Source organism: Ochlerotatus camptorhynchus, unplaced genomic scaffold (genome assembly GCF_037179485.1).
Source record: "Ochlerotatus camptorhynchus isolate MF236.1 unplaced genomic scaffold, CSIRO-AGI_Acam_v1.1 ptg000266l, whole genome shotgun sequence".
NCBI lineage: Eukaryota > Metazoa > Arthropoda > Insecta > Diptera > Culicidae > Ochlerotatus > Ochlerotatus camptorhynchus.
In genome coordinates this window covers 2,947,185-2,969,782 of record NW_027040756.1, presented here as the reverse complement: position 1 = coordinate 2,969,782, position 22,598 = coordinate 2,947,185, and the positions used below count along the sequence as shown (strand labels likewise).

General features: G+C 41.4%; 1 protein-coding gene across 6 annotated transcripts; it reads right to left on the bottom strand.

Moving 5' to 3' along the window:
* Positions 1-349: 349 nt before the first annotated feature.
* Positions 350-21,550, bottom strand: alpha-Cat (catenin alpha). 6 transcript variants are annotated; one of them, XM_065227100.1, is made up of 9 exons: positions 20,958-21,550; positions 19,994-20,892; positions 19,098-19,934; positions 17,167-17,233; positions 16,572-16,639; positions 16,326-16,507; positions 16,011-16,257; positions 15,809-15,931; positions 350-1,508 (listed from the first exon to the last, which is right to left on the bottom strand). In XM_065227100.1, the coding sequence occupies exons 1-9, from the start codon at positions 21,109-21,111 to the stop codon at positions 1,344-1,346; spliced, it is 2,742 nt and encodes a 913-aa protein (XP_065083172.1). In that variant the 5' UTR covers positions 21,112-21,550; the 3' UTR covers positions 350-1,343. The 6 variants fall into 6 exon arrangements, with proteins under 6 accessions (XP_065083172.1, XP_065083175.1, XP_065083170.1 ...); XM_065227103.1 differs by having other exon boundaries at positions 16,017-16,257; XM_065227098.1 differs by lacking the exon at positions 17,167-17,233 and adding an exon at positions 16,770-16,842.
* Between the last annotated feature and the right edge of the window lie 1,048 nt (positions 21,551-22,598).

Here is a 22,598-nt window from a genome sequence, read left to right as displayed (position 1 = left end):
CCATTCATGGATGAAATAAGCTAGCCTAAAAAACAGTAATTCGGACAAAAAGCCAGTTGTACCCTAGGTATGCAATTTTAAAAATGGCTTACTCGGCAGTGTTTCCGGAAAATGGTATTCCGATAAATATCTCATTCTGGGAAATAAAATTTCGGAGAATGTGTCATTCCGGAAAACGGCATTACGAAAAATATGTATGTCATTCCGGGAAATATCACAATCCGAGACATGTCATTCCGCCGGGAAATGTGATACCAACCTTTCACTCGTATGCGGCCAGTTAATAAAAAAAATCTGAATCTAATGAAGGATTTTTCTTTTTGTTCTACCAAATGCAAACTGTTAACACTTTCGAATCCACTGTCTAATAGTTACGCTTTGTTTATCGTATATATGTATAATATTCGTGTCGTGTTGTGTTGTGTATGTATGGGTAATACAGTATGTGTGAAAAGTAAATTCTTTGCAATACAATTTACCTGTTTGAGACTTTCTAACATCATCGTAACACTACTACTATATAGGTATTCAAAGTCAAAAGAGGGATGGCATTCTTCCCCGCAATTTTGAGGTGCCTCCCCCTGTTATAGGTATGATTAATTTGAGCTTTCATAAATCTGTTCCGTTTCAAATATCAATAATTTACGTTTTTTCTCTCTCTGTCGTTTGTCAGAAGATAAATTCGGCAAATGTTCAACGGTAAAATTTATCCATTTTAAATCGTAATAGTCATTTATGCCTTCCATTGAATATTATTTGTTCATACACATTTATATATCATGTCTTTTTCTTGTGTCTAAAATACTGATCATCGCTTGCGAAATGCGCCAATTAGAAAAATGCTTAAGTTCGTTTATGTGTATATATTTTGATTGTTAAATAAATATGAACCGACGATGAACATCTATAAAAAAAATCATAAAATAGATATAACTCACGTACATCGATAAAATGGGGTTTCAATTTCAAATTTGAGAGTGCCAAAAAGATGCGTGTTTCACTTCGTTACCTTACCACCTCAATATGCGATATTTTTTTCAGTCATTTTGCGTCCATCCTTTCCTCGTCATTCGATAAAATATAAGTTTTCATATATGTGACATAAAAATAAATAAAACATTTATTTGGAATAAATTTCTACCCTATATGACTTCCGCTTTTTCCCTTTGCCGATAGAAGCACAAAAAAAAAAACATAGACGTGTAAACTCATACAAATCCACTACATAATAGGTAGGTGTGTCTTTTAGGTCTAAAGTGTTGCACAGTAGCTTCGGCGAGCTACCATCACGAGCTGCTGGAATAGAGGAATTAGATTGCGCTGTGCGTTAGGATTTACCTGGCCTAAACGGCATCCGTTGGGCTCTGGAACTCCGAGAGAGCATGCACCGGATTTTGCGCCTTTTTCTGCGAGGCTCGTCGAACCTTGGCACGGACCTCTTCCGGCTTTTCCGGGCGCACGAGGGGCTTCTTTTCCGGTGCCTTCATCTTCCAAACCACGATCGGTGACTGTTGAATGGACAACGGAAAAAGAAAAACGGGAAAGCACACGATGAAATCAGGTGGTTCCAGCGAGTCATGAGGTTTGTTGGTAGTGAATGTGGTATGTTACATACGGGGTTTGTTGAAATGACCATGAAGCTTACTACTATAACCCTACAGGGCCGATGAGACTAATTCAGAGAGAGAAAGAGTCACTTCTACTCAGTTATATGAGAAATTTTTAATAACTTAAGTTAGCTAGTCTCATCGGCCGTGTAGGTATGATTCGAAATAATTAGACCAACCAGCGTTCATCAGCTGGCGGTTTGAAGGGTGTGTGTGTGATTCGGTGTAAATAGAAGCGACTTGTTACGAAGTAATTCCACATCTTCTTCTTCTAGGCTTTTTACGCTTCTGTAGCGAATGTTTTGCTGGCTCTCAATTTAGTGTTCTAGATGCACTCCCACAGTTATTAATTGAGACCTTTCTATGCCAACCAATGCATGAAATTATATATTATGTGGCAAGCACAATAATACTTAATGCCCAGGAAAGCCGAGAAAATTTCCAACCCTAAATGTTTTCTCGACCGGACCGAGAGTCGAACCCGCCGTCTCCTGATTGGTAATACCGAACCTGCAAGCTGGGAAAAACACTTCAATTGAAAAAAAAAATCTGATTTTTTAAGACCGAAATTTGATGTTTCGGATGAATCTCAGAATTTTGAAATTAGTCTATGTTAGGGTTAAATACCCCATTTCCGGCCTATTAAGCACAACCCGCACTTAATCTTTCTTAATCTAGCGCAGTTTAGCACCAAATGGAATGTTATTATTACTGATGGCTTCCAAATTTATTTACCTTTCCGTATGTACCATGATATTTGATAAAGAGAAACCAATCGTTGAGATATTGTCAAAAGTCTAACACTGCTTCTTGACGCCAAACTCGGCCTACGAATTCTCCTAACGCATTGAAACGCCAATGAAATCACTTCGGCCTATCGGATGACGATGAAAATTGATTCGGTCGGGGCGCTTCTTTTGTGTTTGGGAATAATGGGTGCAAACCTCCATATCACGCGTTCTAATTGACTTCGTTCCGTAGCTTATTAACTAAAGCATCGTACCAAACGCATAATTGATTTGTTAACTCTGAAATCATAGATTTATTTGAAGATTTCTGCTCGATAGGCCCAAAATGGGCGATTAGGCTGAAGTAGTTCTCTACCCTACATGTAAATTTTTCACAGTTTTTCACATTAAAGAAATTTTTGAGATGCAAATGTATTTTTTTTTTTTCATTTTTAATATTGCGCATTTCACACCAAATTGGACTAATAAGCGCGTTTTACTTATTAAAAAGTGTGATAAAATTGTTATTGTTATTGTTCAGTTCACACCCTGGCTGGCTGCTGCCTACCGATCTGCACTTAAGCCAGGCATGAACCTACGGTGGCCTATGCTAGACCGTATAGCATAACGACTTTCCTTTCACTAGCAGGCTTTTTGGTCCCACTAGCGTCCGATTAGGGTATAGTAAGAGATTAAAAGAATAAAGAAGAGAGATAGAGGATTTTCTTGTTTTGCTAAAACGAAAAAAAAAAACAAACAAAACACGCCGGCTTGTTGTGCAACATCAGGTTTGTTCGCTTTCATTCCGTTCCAAGGGGCAACGTCCATCGTCGTCGTACTCAAATACCTGGGAACCTCCAGTGGTGCACAGGGCCAACGTGAAAGACTTCCATTCTGGGCAGCTGCTTGACCTGGGCCCAGGTCAAATTCCTATCGGCTTGCTTAATTTCCTTGTTGAAGCTCCGCCGCCTTAGTATTTGCCTTTGCTGCGATGTTCTGGCGGATTTAATTCATAATCAAACGCTTGCCTGCAGACTTCGTTTCTATTGCTATCGGCTTCTGATGACATTTACATCTGAGATCCATTTGTGAGGCCACCAGCCACAAGTTATATACCGCAGGTAGCGGTTGATGACACCTGCGGCTTTCGAAAGTTCTCCACTGGTGCTGCACAGATTCCACGTGTTAATCGAAGTTTCGAATTTTGGTACGTTGACCAATCTGATTTGATGTCCGCTTTTGTGTAAATGTCATATTATCACCGACCTTATTACCATCACCTTAGTGTGTGACATCAGGTGTACGCTCCTCTGTGTTTTCGTTACCAATGCAGTTAATTTGACACGTTTGTTGCATTTCCGTATGTCTCAATATTATTCTTGCTGAAACACCGTCAAACCCACTATCCAGAGGCAGCGAACCACCTTAACACCTGAAATTATAAAAACAAACTAAACATTAGCACCAACCCCCCCTTTCCCGATTGCAACAGCTCCAAGCCATGCAACAGGATCATTTCGTGCCCCATGACAACTTGATCCAGTTGCTTCCAGGTTCATTGTTTTGGCGCCAGTCGGGAGAGACTTGGTCCTGTACCAAATGCTTTCCTTGTCTCCATTCCGCTCAGCTACTCGCAATTGATTGTGATATAGTGGGCGGAATATTACAAAGTGAGACAATTCAATGCAGACGTCTTTCAAATTTGGCCGATCGTCAGGTTATCAGTGGGTTACCACCTGGCACCTCTTAGCAAGCACTATGCTACGAAGCGGACCGGAAGTTTCAATGAACAACCTCTCCCCCCTTATTAAAAAGTGTGATAAAATTGCAAGTTTACGTCTAATCGTCTTGGTGTCTTCGGTGCACTTATTCCTTATGATGCAAGCAATAAGTGCTCCGGGGAGACGAACCAGCCCAGGGCTGAAAATCTCCTTAATAAAGATATAAAAAAATAATAAGTGCTCCGAAGACATCAAAACGATTTGACGGAAACGTGCATTTTTGGGACAGTCCAGTTTCAGATGCAATCAGCAATATCTATAATAATAATGTTCAAGATCTCAAATACATTGAATTCTCTATAACTCGATATAGAAGGGACTATCGAATTATAGAGCAAAAATCTTATAAACTTCTCTGACGTTTGTGAAATGCACAAGTATTAGTGCAGAACTCGGGGTAAATTATAAGTATTAGTGCAAGAAAACCTTTGAATTTACCCAAAGTTCTGCACTAATACTTGTGCAATTCACAAACGCCAGAGAAGTCTATAGGAAATCATAATCACAGTAGCCATGCAATTAAATTTTACTGTGGTTCTACACGGTAAGAATAAAATACCCAAAAGTAAGTTCTTTCCACTCATCTCGGCACTATAGTGCAGGAACCCAAAAGTAGGTAGAGCAGGTCAAAGTCGTTTTCATTTACTTGTGTGCAATTCGCATGGAATTTTCCACTAGCATTCTACCCAAAAGTAGGTAAATATGATTATACTCAACGTTGGGCTCCCACACTTTATTACCCCTGTTGGGTGGTTTTGCTCCTCTATTATTGACAACATTAGAAGGAGAAAAGTAGACAAACTATTCAAAAGTAGGTAAAAGTTAACTAGCCGTTGAGTACTTTTTTCTTACCGTGTATACTTTTTTTTTATTAAAAAGACTTTCAGCCTTGGGCTGGTTCGTCTCTGGGAATTCCAGATGGGCAATCCCCTATTTGAGGGGGGTGGGAATTGTAGAGGGAAATTACCCTAACAACATAGTTTGGATCCCAGAGGGGATTTCCGAAAAAGGGCGTGGGGCCCACCGTGTATACTAGATATAGAGTTAGTTTGCATCGAGTTCCCGCATAAACGCGAACCGTAAAACTTAACCTTACCGAAAATGGTTAAAAATTGTTTAAAATCCCTGCTAAACTTTAACTGAAATGCTTATGGAACTTTACATGAACGTTTGTATTATAAAGTTTTAACCTTATCCTATTAGGGTTTTTTGGAAGAATTTTTGTAAACACATACAAATGATACAGAATTAAATTTTTCTACTTTGGATAAGTGTTGGAGCATCTCAGTGTTCCGCTTCCTATTCACCACCAGAGGTTGAATCAATCGCTAACTTTCTATTAAAAAGGCGTATGGAGCTAGAACTTTCAGAAAAGTGTAGCAGTAAGGTATGTGAGAAAAATCCTCTATGGACGTGCATTCAATATCCCAGAAATGGAGAAATATTTCAAAATTTGTAGCATGAAAAGTTTTCAAGGTTCTAAAATTATAAAAATATTAAAAATTTCAGACTTTGGAACATTTCACAGTGGTCCAGAATGCAGATTTAGCTGGAAGAATATGTTTTGTGTCTGAAATTGAAACTATAGACTAAAAATCTCTTCTACAAAGTAGTTCCTTATAGCTAGGCCAACATTTTTACGACAGTGAATTCTAGGTCGGTTCTTATGACAATGTTTTTTATGAAATCAAAAATCTAACTTTTTTGCTTGAAAAAGTTAAGGTATTCATTCTTCTGCAAATTTATAGCTGACCTAATTTCAAGCAACTTTGTTTGTCTTTTAAATTGACCGATTTAGAGCTATGTTCTTAAATTGAGTTAGAGTGCCTCTAAAAAAAAGTTGTTTTGCTCTAGTTTTCTAATTTCAAATTTCTCAGCAAAGGTGTCTTCAAATAAATTTTAGATCTTTAGAAGGCGCAAATTTTTGCTGCACAGAGCTTGTCGCTAATCAAGAGTTATTGAAGTTTTTCTACTAAAATTATGCCCTTTTAAAATGTTAATATCTCTGGTTGAGGCAAAAAAAAATCTTCATTCTGGACCACTGTGGATTGCTGTTTTTTATATCTTAGACCTAATTTTTGGTACTTTAGTACTATTCAAGATTTTAAGAGATTTGGCTAAATTCAAAATTCCCCTTTATCCCGGGATTCATTTCAAAATATTATTTGAGTTCTCTAGAAGTTTAAGTAGATAATTTTCAGCAATCTAACTTACCAATTTGAAGAACATTTGTTCGCCGTTAAGCTTTACCAGGGAGATTGAATTCAGGATCAACAAGAGAAATTTCAAGCGTAAGGTGCCATGCTTTGTTGTCGATGCGAGGTGACGGAATGAGTACAGGTCCTCGGAAGTTCTGATCCGTTGATGGTGTCGATTATGTCCCTGATCTGATCCCGTCACATCGCATTGACAACATTCAAAAGTTTCATGACTTCGTATAACATTCATTGCGAGTGGGAAAAATACAGGAAAGGCATCCCAGTAAAAGGCTGAAACATGAATGACTGAAAGCGCAGAAGCTGAATTTGAAAGGTTGAAATGATGAAAATATATCGTAAGGCTGAAATGACGAAAGGCTGAAAATCGGATTAGCTGAAAATTGAAAAATATATATTTAAGAATATTATCAAAATGATTACAAACTAAAAGGAAAAAAAATGCCAAGTACCTACCTATAAATAATTCGCAAGAGGGGAGAATATTATCTTCTTTGGGTATTTTAATAAAGATGGAAAAATCTCCTTCTTTGAGAATTGGAGAAGAAGAGGGATAGTGAGGTGGGGCATAATGACCATCCTGTACTTTAGCCTTAACTGTCTAATTGTTCAAAACAAATTAATTGAGCAGCTCCACGCCAACTGACAAATCAATCAGGCTCGACCATTTCCGATTTGCATGAAACTTTACATAATTGTTTGTTATAGTCAATAATTAACATTTCAGCAAAAATTCAGCTATTTCGAAGCTTTAAACAACATAAAATGGTGTAATGGTGTTGTTGGTGTTGCTGTTTTTAATATTCCACTACCCGAGTAGAGGGGGAATAACAAAACAAGAGCAAAATAATATCCAATCAATATCTTATTATGTTAAGGTTAAGTTGTGTGCTATAACATGTTAATAGCTTATTCTGTTATCAGAGCATAATTTGCTATTGTTATAATATTTTTAAAACAAGCAAGCTTTCATATTATTTTGCTATATACCCCCACCCAGACCCAATTTTCGTCTGGCTGTGAATGACGGGACGGTGGAAGCGATTTGGCAGGCAATTACATGAACGCTGCTTTTCCTTTCTCCTTATTCCTTTCCACAAGCACCAGTCGATTTGCGTTTGGTCTATATTTCGTGGAAGCCATTGGATTACGTTGTTCACGCTGCGAACACGTTCAATGTTCGAAGGGAAATGCGACTTCGCCTTTTATCGTTAGGTACCACCTTTTTGATGTCTATGATAGTGATGCATTTTCGTCACACTTTCGTAAAGTGTATTCCCATATTGAAAACAAAGACGTAGTCCTACGTCAATAAAAATTCACGTATGACGTAACAAAAAACACTTTGAATGTAACAACTAAAGGTGGGAGTAATTGCCAACAATGCTGATGATGGTAGAGCACGCAACACCACCTTTCTCTCTGAGATGACTACGTTGGTCATGACGAGAAGAGCAACACAATTGGCGTTGACGGCACCGTCTCTTCTAATAAAAATTGACAGGATCTTATGGGTATTTTCGGTGGAGTGACCACGAAGATTCGACCGTTTCTCCCTTTCGATAGCAACTTCGCACGAACACTGGAACTCCAGCATAAATGGTTTGCCCGATGCTGTCGCGGCTTGTACTGTTGAAGGACAGGCTTTCGGTTGTCCGATCTGCCTCTATGGCTGCTCGGAAATGACGCTGATATCCGACGCAGTGTCGAGTTGTAGAAGGATCTGCCATCCATCTGCTTCGCATTCAGGCGTTCATCACCTACGCGCTTCTGGACACCATCGGCTTCGTCGAATATAAAGTGAGAGAGAAGGATTAGTAATTTCGATTTAATAATTCCACTACCTTATTTCCTTATCCTTGCCCAGGTAGTGGAATTAAATGGAAATTACTAATCCTTCCCTCTCTCTCTCTTTCTTTATACAAGTATTCCACTAAGACGCCCACATTCATCGGAATTCGACGAATACCTTTTTGGTTCTTGAGCAATACCCGTTTTTTTTGGTCCACTTGACCACATTTCTCTGATTTGGGGATTTTGACCCGGGCGATCCTCTTCCGGAGCGGAAATGTTTCCCAATGAACTGCTTTCGCTTTACTACTTGCACTGCTGCTGACACCTGAAATTCAGAAGCCGCTGATATTCGACCGAGATCTGCTCCAGTGTGGTGTCGTTCCACTCCTCGATTCTGCTCAGCAGCCTCTTTCAGACCTCTGTTTCCACTTTCAGTACACAGAAGAACACTATGCATTTGAACTGATCTTCCGAAAGCGAGTTCCATCTGTATTTTTGAAGAGACATATTGCTAGCTTGTTAATTCCGCTTCTTCACCTGTTCCGAATGTCTCTATCCAGTGGCATATTTCCATCTTGCTGGAAATTTGCGCACATGTTTCCCGTCCACAAAAAAGGAAGGAAACGAGCTGTGGATAACTATCGAGGAATTACATCGTTAAGAGCCGTTTCGAAGCTATTCGAACTAGTGATTATGGAACCGTTGCTGTCCCATTGCAATCAGTATTTGAATGCTGATCAACATGGGTTTACTGTCGGCCGCTCTACAACCACCAATCTGCTGTGTTTCACATCGTATATAACCGAAAGCATGTCGGATCGGGTTCAAACGGGCGTTATTTATTCAGACTTATCCGCAGCATTCGACAAGTTGCTCGGTGTATGCGGTAATCTTCTGAGTTGGTTTCGATCATATCTTACCGGTTGCCATAGGAGATTGCAGATCACCTAGCTTCTTCGCCACATCCGGTATACCTCAGGGAAGCCACATGGGACCGTTAATTTTTATACTGTACTTCAATGACGTGCATCTGGTCATCGAAGCTCCTCGGTTATCATATGCAGATGACATCAAAATCTTCCTACGAATTTGCTCCATTGCTGACTGTCACTTTCTTCAACGTCAACTGAATGTATTCGCTAGTTGGTGCAGGTTAAACAGAATGGTAGTGAACCCAGCCAAATGCTCCGCTATTACGCAGGGCTATTCTGCGCGGCGTGTGAGGTGAAGTGACAGTGAAGTGATGGTGAAGTGACAATTGTCACCTCGGGTGAGGTGACTCTCCATTTGATTTGCACGGAGAGTTACCTCACTCGAGATGACAATTGTCACTTCACAAGTGAGAGCGTGTCACCTCACCTCACACGCCACGCAGAATAGGCCTGACGTTCTCACGAAAACAACAACCGATAATATTTAGCTATGACCTGCTTGGCTCGACAATCGAACGCGTTAATCAGGTGAAAGACTTGGGTGTGATCTTGGATTCGCAACTTTCATTCAAGCAACATATTGCATATGTTGTTGATAAGGTGTCAAGAACTTTAGGGTTCATTTTTAGGATAGCTAAAAACTTCACTGATATCTACTGTCTAAAATCTCTCTATTGTTCACTTGTTCGATCGACGCTTGAGTATTGTCACAGCGGTTCGGAACCCAAACTACAACAACGGTGCCGAGAGAATTGAATATGTTCAACGTCGCTTTCTTCGTTTTGCGTTGCGTAGATTGCCTTGGAATGATCCGTTTCGATTACCCAGTTACGAAAGCCGTTGTCAACTTATCGACCTAGAACTTCTCCGGACTAGAAGAGACACAAGCAGAACCCTAACCGTGGCCGATATCCTGCAAGGTAGGACAGATTGCGAGGCAAATTGACCTGAATATTCAACCCCGACCGCTTCGTAATAACTAGAAACACTGAAATAAGAGACCAGCGGAGAAAAAAAAACATGAATTTGGCAACAAGATAAACATCAAGGCAGTCCTGGCATCACTTGCATTTGTAACTGCTTGCGAATGACTTCGCCAATGCTTCTACGAGCGAGTTCATTAGAAATTGTTAAACGATTTTAATACTCCTCCCTAATTGAAGCAAACCATTTGTAAACATTGCAGATTGGAACCGCTTTTGACAGTTCGATTGGAATCATAACAGTGTCTCCGCTGGTCTCTTATTCCAGTGTTTCTAGTAATAACCTTATGCTAAGACTGCCTCTACGTCGCACAAATTAGGGAGCATACGGTGTGATTTGCGGACCATTCAACAGAGTTGCATCTGTTTTCGACTTTCATCTCTCCCGTGATGCGCTTCGTCGAAAGTTTTCTTCTGTTTTTCGCCGGCAGGAGTAACTGACTATAAGATATATGTTTTTTAATGTTTTTTATGTTATGATCATGCTTGAATTTTTTTTTACCATAGTTGATAAGGTTAACATCATTGGGGCTTCATCCAGCCTGTTGATGTAAAACAACAATAAAACCATCAAACGTCATCTTCTTGCAATGCATGCTCTGGCGACGACAGTTGGACACAAAACGATACATTATTGCTACTGTCCGCACCATTATCGTCCATCGAGAAATATGGACAGGCAACAGAATGTGATACAACAGTACACTTGCGCGTTGCTCTTTTTGAACCTCCACCACAGAACGTTGCTGCTGCGGCCACTCTAACACGTCTTTATGTAGGAACTCCGGGCCCAGATACCACCAACGCTTCAATTTGATTTCCGTTCCTTTACCCCATTTTGTTAGGTCGTCTGCTGGATTATCCTTTGTATCCACCCAGCGCAAGTTTTCAGGGTTTATAATACTAAAAAACTCTTCAATTCGGTGTGCAACGGACGGTTTGTACCTTCCTTGGTCGAACTTCACCCACTACAACACGGTATCCTCGTTGATGATCTTCCTTAACTCCATACTCCGTGCGAGCGCTACCACTGAAGTACCAAGATTTTCCATTAGTTGTTGTTCTTCTCAAGTTCATCCGACCTGTTTTTCTCCTCCAGCTCGCGAAGTTGGTATGATTGGCCGTGTAGGCAGACTTTGCCCAACCTGGTCTATACAAGGTGAGGAATTGATGGCCTGTACGTATTGGTGCAGTTCGTTTTTCACTCGGCTTTCAGTCGGCTTCGCACGATTTGCTTCTTTCGTGAGCTCAAACACGCTCGTAGTTACGTCATAACGTTTGTTTCAATCAGCGTTTGCATTGGAAATTGAATATGAATTATAGAATTTCTGTATGAAGCCAACATTTATGATTTTTTTTCCACTGAATGTTGAGATAATGTATAGATTATTTTATTAGCACACTGTATACCAGGAAAAAGCAGCCTCCTGGTGAGTTTTTGTCCGTTTTCAAGTAAGTAAAAATACAAAATGGGTGCTGATATTTCCCGGATACTTTACAAAAGCATACAAGCAAAAGCAATCATCATGCAAACATATAGAATTTGCTGTACTTCATACTTCACAAATTTGCTTTCGACTGTTATGACGTCGTGGTCATCCTCTCCCGCAATGTTTACCTTTTTCCCTCTACCAACACATACGTGAGGGCTAGATCTCCACACCTTGTATAGACCAGGTTGGACTTTGCCGACGGTAAACTACACGGCGAATGAGAACGACCCAAATTTGAGTTTAGTTCACTCATAATCGCCAAAAGTGCAGGAACTCAGCAATGAGTAAATTTGCCTCATGGTTTGCTGTGGAAAACCTCAAAAATCGGCCGGAAAATAAGTAAAATTGACGAAAATTTTGCTCAGTCTAGGAGTAGGTACTACATTGGGTTCGTTCTCATTCGTCGTGTAATACTTTTCCGAAGTCTACTTTTACCGCTACCACTCAATTTACTCGACTCTACGCGCACGGGTTTACTATGACAACGATTCAACGAATTCAAAAACTCACTCAAGAACTGTGCGTGGTTTTCTAATTTTTCAGTTGCGAGGTCTGATGTTCATCTTCTGCTTCTGAAATTTCCTGCTCCTGAGTTGGTTTATCTGATTTATTATCATCATCATCATCCTGTGCTGCCCTAATTATGCGACGTTTAGTCGAAGATTTGCTCTTATTAGTTACCTTTCCGATCTCTTTAACGGTGCCGCTACCTTTAGGTGGTTGGATAATCAATCACCACTGTATGAATCCTGGTCCATACCGGCGCCGGTGGTGTAGTGGTAAGCGTGACTACTTTCTCACCCCAATGGGTTTGAGTTCAATCCCAGCCGAGGTCGGTGGTATTTTTCTGAGGCAAGTAAAGCCGTTGGTCCCGGCCCATGTGTGTTGAATGGGTGCGATATCCGCAGGTGTGGAAGCTGCCTTCCTGCACATTCGATTGCCGTCAATCGATGGCAATCGATTTCCGTCGGTGATTGGCACTAGATTGCGGAACAGATACCGATGTTAAATAAAGGAATGAAGAATCCTGGTCCGTCTTGGTGAACCCAATGACTCACCGATACTTGTCGAGCAGAACCAGATAACCTCCGCTACGGACTCGTCGACACATGGTATCACTCGAAGTGATACCATTATTGACACTTCTCGCACTGGACACTGACATCGTACTTCTCATCGCAGTCGCAACATGGATACAGGAGCATTCCGTTTGTCCACAATTGGCAAATCAAAGTTGACTCCCGTGGAGAACAGAAGAACTACTATGAAAGTGATGATTTAGCATTAGCATCGAACAAGTTGCACAGTATCGTAGGTGGTACGAATGCAAAACTATTAAGTGCAAGACGGACATCTATTACTGGACGGATAGTAAGTAGGAAATAATTACCATCTCCCAGATAAAGACATATGCCGCTCCAACAGTTAAGGATTGTCTGCACGATTGCACTCGTATATACCTCACCGTGTAAAATTTTGAAACCATCATCACTTTCATAGATCTTCTATTCTCCACGAGTGCCAACTTTGATTTGTCAATTCAATTTGTCAAACGAGCAATTCGAACTGTCAAACGGGCGATCAGATCTTTCAAACCTGGGGTAGGACGTGCTGTCAAATCAGCCTACTGATCGTTCTTGTATGAAATTGGTTCCAAACGTAAACAAACCCTGTAGGTTTCTTATGGCTTCTGTACGTTTGGAACCAGTTATGCGAGGTAGGCGACAATTGTTCGTATTTGACAGCCACCTCCCCCCTTGTTTCAAACGAGGTGAGACTCAAATCAACGCAATATAAATTATTTATATGTTCGTGTCCTTGCTCATGATACGACGCGATTGGATGAGTAGATGGCGGTAGTGTTTAACGTATTTTAAACAGGGCGTCTTGGGCTAGAATATAAATGTAACTGCCACGTCGGTTCGTCTGTGGTTGTAGGTCACCATCGGTGAATTTTGAGAATGTTACTCGCAGTCTCTCGGATCGAGCTCAGAAAACGATTTTCAAACTATGCTTTTTTCGGCAATACTCCTACACATGTATCTTAGGACGATAAGCAGCAGAAAACACTACCGGAAAAAATAACGTCTATTTGTTGAAACTATTAACATTCCCCGCAAACCAACAAAACCATCTTGTTTGGGAAACATATCATTTCTGATGGTGGTGTTAGTTTGCGTGGGAGTGCTAAGAGTTTCGACAAATTGACATTTGAATCTCATTATTTCACTCTTCTTCCGACAACAATAAACAAAGCGCGCAGCAGTAAGAAACGTCAAACAACAGAAACGCGTTCACGGCCTCTTAGGTTCACGGCAGTTATGCCAACCGGTGGCAACAAACGATTTTAAATTGGCTCACTACTTGACTAGCCTATTGGTCCCAAGCAAACGATTAACGTATCCCATTCTAGACGAAATTCTAGTACTACGCAATGTTTGTTTTGATTTGCTATGAAAGTTTGACAGATAAAATGAGGGGTTCAAGGATTTTCCTATGTTTCGAGGGGTGCATCGATTAGCTTGGGACCGAAGAGAGGACCAGAGCTGAGCCAAAAAGTTGAGCACGTTTCTTCGGGACCTTCTGGTCTTAGGGTTACCTCTATGGTTATGCCACCGACGAACCGACGTGACAGCTCATACAAATTATTGTGCCCAAGACCCCATATTTAGGTTCTGAACCATTTGGTGGATTAACTTTTGGTTAAAGTTTGACAGATGGAAAGTTATCGATTAACCCTGCTATCCGAGCGTGGTTACTTCTGACAGACAAGAAGTTAATTTTGTCGACCTTGACTAAGTTCTTCTCGAAAACCGGTCGATCGACAGCACAGGGATTTTCGAACATAGAAAATAACTATCGAAATGTAAATTTAACTCGGCAAATGGTTCACAACCTTAAAAAACGTTAAAACCGCCATCTACTCATCCTATCGCGTCATACCATGATCAAGGTCACGAACCCACGCATAATTTATATTGCCTTGGTTTGCGTCTCACCTCGTTTGACAGATGATCTGATCGACCGTTAATCGCTCGTTTGACAATTCGAATTGTGGACAAAAAAAAAGCTCTTGTGGCATGTCGGTTCGTCGGTGGTGTTAATGTCTATGCTGAAATCAGCTTCCTGATCAGAATTGATCTTCCTGTTTAATTCTTTGCAAAAGTATCTTCTAGACTTTTCCGAGGGGGGCGACTCTATCTACGATGCAGGAAAAATTATGTTTTGCTGTGGTTAGCTGCGCGAAAGCTGAGTAGATAGAAAGAAGATTGATGACGATTCTGAAGATTTCCTGCAAAAAGATGATGCGCGATCTAGATGAAAGAAGATCTTCCGAATATTGATTCGCTAGTGTGAGCATCTAGGAATGAGATTTAGATGTGTCGCCCCCCTCGGACTTTTCCATGCTGCCATCGACGACCTGGAAACATAAGTCCTCAGAATTTACCCTGGAGATACTAATCTGTGTCCAGATCGGTACTCAGTGTACAATGCGTGCAAACTGCCTCAAGTTTTATGGACATTACCGAGGTCGGTGGGATTATCCTGAGGCATAAAAATCTCTGATCACGTCTTCCTCCGGAAGGGAAGTAACGCCATTGGTCCCGGCCCAAGTGTGTTTGAATGGGTGCCTAACAGAGACCGCCGTTAAATAAAGGAATGAATTACTATTCAACGAACGATGAACCAGCCTACAGCTTGAAAGCTCTAACTAACTACATAGTCATCATATGACCCATGAAAGCATGGCACATTATTAAGAAAGTCCCAATTGAAATTGACTCCCATTGACTTTCCTTACACCGAATCAACAACACCTTCTTGAACTAGAATACGAAGAAACGAACAACTTTGGGGAAAGGAAAAACAAATAGATACTGGAAAAAGCTAACAACTATAACGGGATACTTCAGTGTCTTGTAGTGATATTGTTATGACTGTTGTTTGTTGCTGCTGTCTGTTCGGTGTCATGTTTGTAAGAATCAACTTAGGAATGAGAGCTTTTCGAGAAATACACATCCAGATTCGGAAAAATTACAGGCGAATGTACAGAGACGAATTTCGTAAAGTAACACCGAGAGAGCACAACTTACGTAATTCTGGAGGAACGGGGTTTAACGATTCCGATTGGTTATTTTTTTTGTTCCAGAGGGGAGGAAATAGAAGAAGGTTAGTTGGTTAGCTTGTCACCCGATTACGACGATTTGGATTTGTTGGTTTGGTGCTAGGAGATATGAAACACTGTAACCCAGCAGACCAACCCGCAGCGCGACACTTACCGAGACGGTTCCCTGGCGAGTATATTTGGTAGATGCAACGTACGAGTATTTTACCGTATAAACAACGGCATTCATTAGATTCTTAGCCGCCTGAATAAGCGAGGTGGCACTGTCCAGCTGCAATGAAAAGAAAAGGAAAAGCAAGAGTCAACGGTAGATTAAAACGTCCAACTAAGGAAAATGGAACAAATTTTACAATTACCCCTGACACAATCAGCTCACCGCTGATGTTTTGCACGTCGGCCTTTACTTTCGACGTGATTTGGATTTGGTGGCAGTAGAGCGCAATGCGCTGCAAATAAGCCAACAGATCCTTCTTGGTGGAACTTTCCGGACACTGGTCGGCGATCTCACGGGTCAGCTTGTCCAGCTTGGTGCCCGCCTCGGAGATCTTTTTGGCAGCGTTGATCACGTCCATGGTGGTCTTCAGCGGACCACGACCGCTGAAAATTTTCGGGAAATTTTTGGGTAACAAATCAGAAGCGAATCGAAACACACTGATCAAACAAACCGGGTAAAGTCCGTCATCTCCATCATGATCATACACATGTGCTTGGCCAGATAGATGATATCGTTACCAGTGTCGTCCCATTTGGCCACTTCCGAATCGAACGTCAGCTTCTCGCGACGGAACAGCTCGACCTGTTGCATAATCTTCTGCTTGTCCTCTTCGTTCATCTTACGCATAGCTTCCTGCAATTAGCTCGTTAGGTTCAATCTGTACAATGGTGCTGAAGATCCGTAAAAGGAAACTTACTCTAGCAGTCGTAATTCCACTGATATCCGGATACTCATCGATGGTCTGATCACCAGTATGTGCGCTCGCTAAATACGAGAAAGTTAAATTAATGGAAACAATTCACAGTCTTGAAAGATTCTAGCACTAAGATACACAGATAGCATGCAACCAAAGCAAACAAAAACCAAACACCCAAATCAAAACAAACATCCTTACATCTACTTCGGGTTTCTACGGTCATATCTTCAACGGGTTCAAACTCGGTATCGGTGTCCAGCTCGTCCGAGCTCTGATGGGGGATTGAATCCGATGATGATGGTGATAATGGTGATGGTGTGGGTTTGGATGGACAGAAGAGGGACGTGCATAATAACATTTACGAACGAATACCGGTGGGGAGTAATTGACGATGGACGATGATGATGGTTGGGCGGGACAAATGATACAGAAAACGAAAAAAAAAAATACAGATAGTTTAATAACAATGAAGTAGAAATGGGTACGAAATTAAGGCACGAATTTACACACTACCAATACAGTGGGGGAAAAGAAGAAGGGCGAGCAAGACACACACACATAAACAGCAAAACGGGAATTTGACCGGAAGGCTTACATTTGCTTCTGGTTTCCAGTGTGTACTGCTCATCTTCAATGTCCTCCGGGTCGAGATCTTCTTCGTCCTTCGGAGGGGGCGATTTGGGGGGGAAATTCGTGTTATTTCGTAGGTTTTCTCAGAGTATTGGCCATTAACAGGTCGGATTTGGATTGTTGCATTTTGTTTGGAGGACAAAGCGAGCGAGTTTTATTTTAATGGAAGGTACAATTGACGAGAAGTTAGGAGAACTTCGGAAGAGAATTTTCTGAAACGCCAGTTCGGGAAAATTCAGGAAAGAAGTTTTGGGAAAATCAGGAGAGAAATTCTGGGAACAGGAACAGCAAGAGAGCAGTTCTTAAAACTTTAAAAGAGAAGAGAAGAATCATGGGAAATTTAGGAGAGAAGGTCTAAGCACTTCAGAAGATAATTTCGAGGAAATTCAGAAAAGAAATATTCGAAACATCAGCAGATAACTTCTGGGAAGTTCTTGAGAGAAAATCTGAGAACTTCTGGGAAGCTTCAACAGAGAAGTTCTGGTAGCTTTAAGAAGGATAAATACAGGAGAAAAGTGAATTGAACTCCAGGAAAGCACATCTGAGAACTTCAGGAGAACATTCTGACAATTTAAAGTGAGACGTTTTGGGAACCTTAGCATAAGAATTCGGGTAAATTTAAAGGAAAAGGATTGGGTACGTTGGGAATAAAGTTCTTGGAAACATTAGTGGAGAAGTTCTGGAAACTACAGAACTTCAGAATATAAGCTCTGGCAAATTCAAAACACAATTCTGGGAACTTCAAGAATTTAAGAAACTTTTGGAGATAACTTCAGGTAATAAGTTCTGGTAACTTCAGGGGAGACGTTCTGGGAACTTCAAGAAAGAAATTCTGGTAAGCTAAGGTAATTTTTTTGGATACTTTAGGGTAGACATTCTGGAAACATTAGTGGAGAAGTGCTGAATAGTTCGGAAGAGAAGTATTGGGAACTACAGTGGAAGAGTTCTGAAACATTCAGGAAGGAAGCTCTGCGAATATCACAAGAGAAGTTCCGATATCTCCAGGAACTTTGATAGCGATGTTTAGAGAACTCCAGTTCGAGTTTGAGAAGTTCAGAGGAGAAATTTTGAAAATGTAATAAGTGAACTTTGAAAGAGAAATTCTGGAAGATTCAGCAGCGAAAACCTTCAGAAGATATGTCAGAAAACTTCAGGAGAGAAGTTCAGGAAACTTCAAGAAAAAATCTGAGAATCTCTGAAGAAAAGTGCCGAAAACTTCATGGGAGATGTTCTGGGAACTCCATCTCCACCTTCAGGTGAGGAAACATTGAACAAGTGCTCGGGAGACTCCAAAGCTCTGAGGCAAATAATTATATAGAGAAGTTGAACAGATTCCAAGGAACTTCAAAGAAGTTTTCAAGAAGCTTCTGAGAGGATCTGAAAGAACTACAGATAAGTTGCTTCAGAGCAGTTCTCAAAGAACTTCAGAGAATAATCAAGGAAGAAAGGAGAAGTAATCAATGAACTTCAGAGCAGTTTTCAAGGAGGTTCAAGGAAATTCTCAAGAAATTTTAGAAATAGTTCTCAAGAAACGGCACAGAAGTTCTCAATGAACTTTAGGGACGTTCTCAAGGAACTTCAAAGAAGTTCTCAAAGAACATCGTAAAAGTTCTCCATGAACTTCAGAGAAGTTCTCAATGCCCTTCAGCCAGAAGTTCCTAACGGTCTTCATCAATCTTCGGAAAAAGTGCATTGGGAACTTCAAAAAAGATATCAAAGAACTTCAGTAAAGTTTGCATGGAACTTCAGAGAAGAACACAGGCAGCTTCAAAAAAGTTCGGAGAAAGTTTCTCAGGCAACTTCAGAGAACTGCGGAAATTTTTAGAAGTATTACAGAATAAACCCTTAAAACAATTTGCTCGCTTTGTCCCCCTCCGCTGAAACCCCGCCACTTACCCTATTCATCAACACAGCCCGACGAATCTCCCGGACTCCATCGTACACCAGCCGACTGGCATCGATGAAGTCATTCTCGTCGACATCCTTGGCCGAATTGGACGACAACGCATCCACCGCTACGTCGACGCGCTGTGCAAATTTGGACATGACCTGATCGCGTAGTACCTTGACCGCCTCCAGCACACGCTTAGTGTAGATGCACGGTTCGTAGTTGTCCATTTCCGCTTCCACAACGTTGCAAACCCGAGCTGAGCGACCCTGAATGGCGCCGGCCGTGTTTCGCAAATCCAACGCGTCGCCCTCCTGCAGTGCCAGAACGCACTTGTTCACGTCCTCCAAGATGTGATTCTCCGACACGGCCAGGAAGTCATCGATCGTGGTAATGTCATCGACTGCTTCCGTCAAAATGCGGACCTGATTCTCCCAAGCCTGCCGGTAGGCTTCCATGTTTTCCTGGGCCACTTTCGAGTTGGGACGTGCGCAGAGGATCAGAGCGGCATTGATGACCTGCGGGCAAAGGGTTTCAATCTGAGCCGCAGCGTAGCGAACCATTTTCACGCCATCTTCATTGTTGGACATGCTGCACACAAGGTTGGCAACTTCGACCAACTTCTCGGCATGTTTGGTGAACGTTTCAGCACGTTCGTGCACTTTTTTCTCGTTTCCAGAACGAGCGGCATCGATCAAATCTAGCAGCGGCATATTCGTTTCCAGGAACGAATCGGAAACGTGATCCACAACGGCTTTACGCAACTGACGGCGAAGGTCCTTCGTCTTACGGTACATCTGACCGATGGCGCGTTCCAATTCCGGAGTGCGATCCTTGGTTCCCATCTGAAATACAAGGGACAAATTAGATCAATCAAGAGAAAATTTTTAAAAACCATACTCACATTCGACATATATTCCGAGAGTAGATCCTGCAGCGCCTGTCGGACGGCATTGCATTCGGCAACGATCCTCTCACGACGTTCATCTCTAGTACAATCCGCATCGGCCATCAGCGCAGCAGCACTGATGATACTCTCCAAACGCTCTTCCAACGACGGTCTCGAGCGGACCTCATTATACGCCAATGGATCCATTATAATCCCCTCGTCGAAATCATCCAACGCAGCAGCCAATTCTCCTGCTCCGACGTAGATATCCTGCGGGGACGTTGCTTTGCCCTGAGCAACATCACTGATCGTATTGACCGCTTCGCAGACCTGTTTCAAAATGTGATCCCGATTGACCTTGGCCAAATCTAGCTCCGGATGGCGAACGTACACCTTGGAAGCAGTCAACAGCATCGTGGAGTGCTTCTTTAGTACAGCACGCGCAGCAGCCAAGTCATCTCGCAGTTGAGGATCTTTCAGTTCCTGCTGCCTTTTGGCTGCCTGTTTGATTAGCTCATTCGCATTCCTTCCGAACTGACGCATATTATTCATCAACTCGTCCTGCGAGGATGCATTCCTCAACTTGTCCAAATCGTCTTCTACGACGTGCAGAGACTTCAACAGTAAATGTACATCGACCATATCAGCAAGAATCAGCAAGCGAGTAACGGCCGATAGGAGATTTCTCGCAGCGCGAACCATGTTTCCTCGCTTCAGTGAACTACACGGATCCTCAGAAAACTCTCTAGCAGCAATACTCATCGCAGAACCAGTCTTGCGTACCTCATCCACCGCCGACAGCATTTCCTGTGTAATATCCGGATTCTCGTAAGCAATCTGCTCTCCACGTTCGATAAAAATATCCGTTGCTTTTTCCACGGCCGCTACCAGCGCACTGGCACGCTTCGATTTTCCTACAAAATCAGAACAAAATTTAGAGCCTTTGTGTTTCCTAATCCCCAAGGCCGTCAACACTCACCTTTCTTCTTCTTGCTAGGCCCCTTGGTGTTGACCAGTGTCGTCACTTGCAGCACCAACGGTTCCAGCGTTTTCTCCACCGACATTGTGCGGATCTCGAGATTTTTCGGATCCCACTTTAGGGCCACTTGGCCGAAATCCGACAGAGTTCCCATTGTTCAGCACCCACCTAGACTGACGGTGTGATGAGTCACCAAATCGAAATTCTCACGAAGAGGGAATCGATCCAGTCGTTGCGTCGTCGACTGTTTTGGTAAACAAATCACCAACACACTGACACTTTCAAGCCTTCTTTGCAACTTTGCCACAAGGGTCTCCCGTCCGTCCAGTTAGCACAGCGGAAAAAAGAAGACCAAAAAGTAAGACTGCTTCTGATGGGAATCGACCTGAACTGGAATTTTTAATTCACTTTTTCTCTTCGGAAAAACACTTTTCCCACCCAAACTTCAACTTCACTTTGTGGCACAGCACCCAATCTACTCTTTGATGGTATTTTTGTATACTTTTGAAAGTAAATTTTCAGGAAATTTAGCACAAATTGTATGGGTGTGACAGTTTTGCTGCCTGGATTTTTGATGACTTCCTCGATTTCGATTGTTTTCTCACGGGCGGCTGGAATCTCGTTCAATGGAGGCGAATGGGCGGCTGGAAAAATATCAACAACAAAAATGACGGCGCATCAGACGGTATACCCGGTGACGAAAATAAAACACGTTTATTACGAATTCTTAAATCATAAATGAATATTACTCATTTTCCTGATTACTCTGAAAAAGTCGTTTTTTGAGTATTTTTAGGCAAAATAGAGAATAGAGATTGCTAAAGTATGATTGTGTCAGTGATTTGTTTTCATCGGGAAAATTTTTCTCTATGAAGTTTTTTTTTTCCCGATGAAAACATTTTGCGTATACGTATACGTGACGTACACGCAGAAAAAAATATTATCGAAATAAAAATATTTGAGGTAAATATAAACATAAACTCAGTTTGTTCTGGCCACAAAAATAAATTAGATTGATTTCAAACGTATTTAATGTTTAAAGTCATGTGACATCAATGTTTAAAATAAAAGTCATGCTATGTTTATTTTAAAAATATTCGTGTTGAAAATAAACGTGAAAGCTTTATAATCAAAAATTGGAGATTGCCGTTAAAGCTCGACGCAGATGTCGTTACAGCATGATGATGATAATGTTGACAGACTGCATAAAAATTCGTGAAAATTAGCATTAAGTCATAATTTTCATCAAGCCTGCGTAAAATCCTTCCAATATAACATTCGAATTGAAGAAGAAAATGTTTTTACGATCAAACTGATGTGCAGCTATGACTTTTCCAGATGAACTTTCATAAGATATATTCATTTCATTTCACAGCTCCATCAATGCTGCATCGTAAATATGATGTAAACAGAAGTAAATTGCTCAATTACTCAAAATAAAAATGATTTGTCTTCTTGTTATCACTGTATAAGCCATCGAGCACCAGTTTATAGTAGGGTGCGTGTTGAGTAAATCAAGTTCCGTTGCGTTTTCCGTCGAAAATTGTGAGTATCAATATGTTTACCTAAAAAAGGCCAAAATGAACATTTATTGAATATGGGCATCATGTACAATCATTTCTCCATTATCACCAGCATGAT

Coding starts and splice junctions, on each gene's coding strand:
- alpha-Cat (XM_065227098.1), bottom strand. CDS start 21,111: ATGGGAACTCTGTCGGATTTCGGCCAAGTGGCCCTAAAGTGGGATCCG. Junction 16,640..16,769: donor CGTAGAAACCCGAAGTAGAT/GTAAGGATGTTT, acceptor TCTCGTATTTAG/CGAGCGCACATACTGGTGAT. Junction 16,258..16,325: donor GAGATGACGGACTTTACCCG/GTTTGTTTGATC, acceptor GAAAATTTTCAG/CGGTCGTGGTCCGCTGAAGA.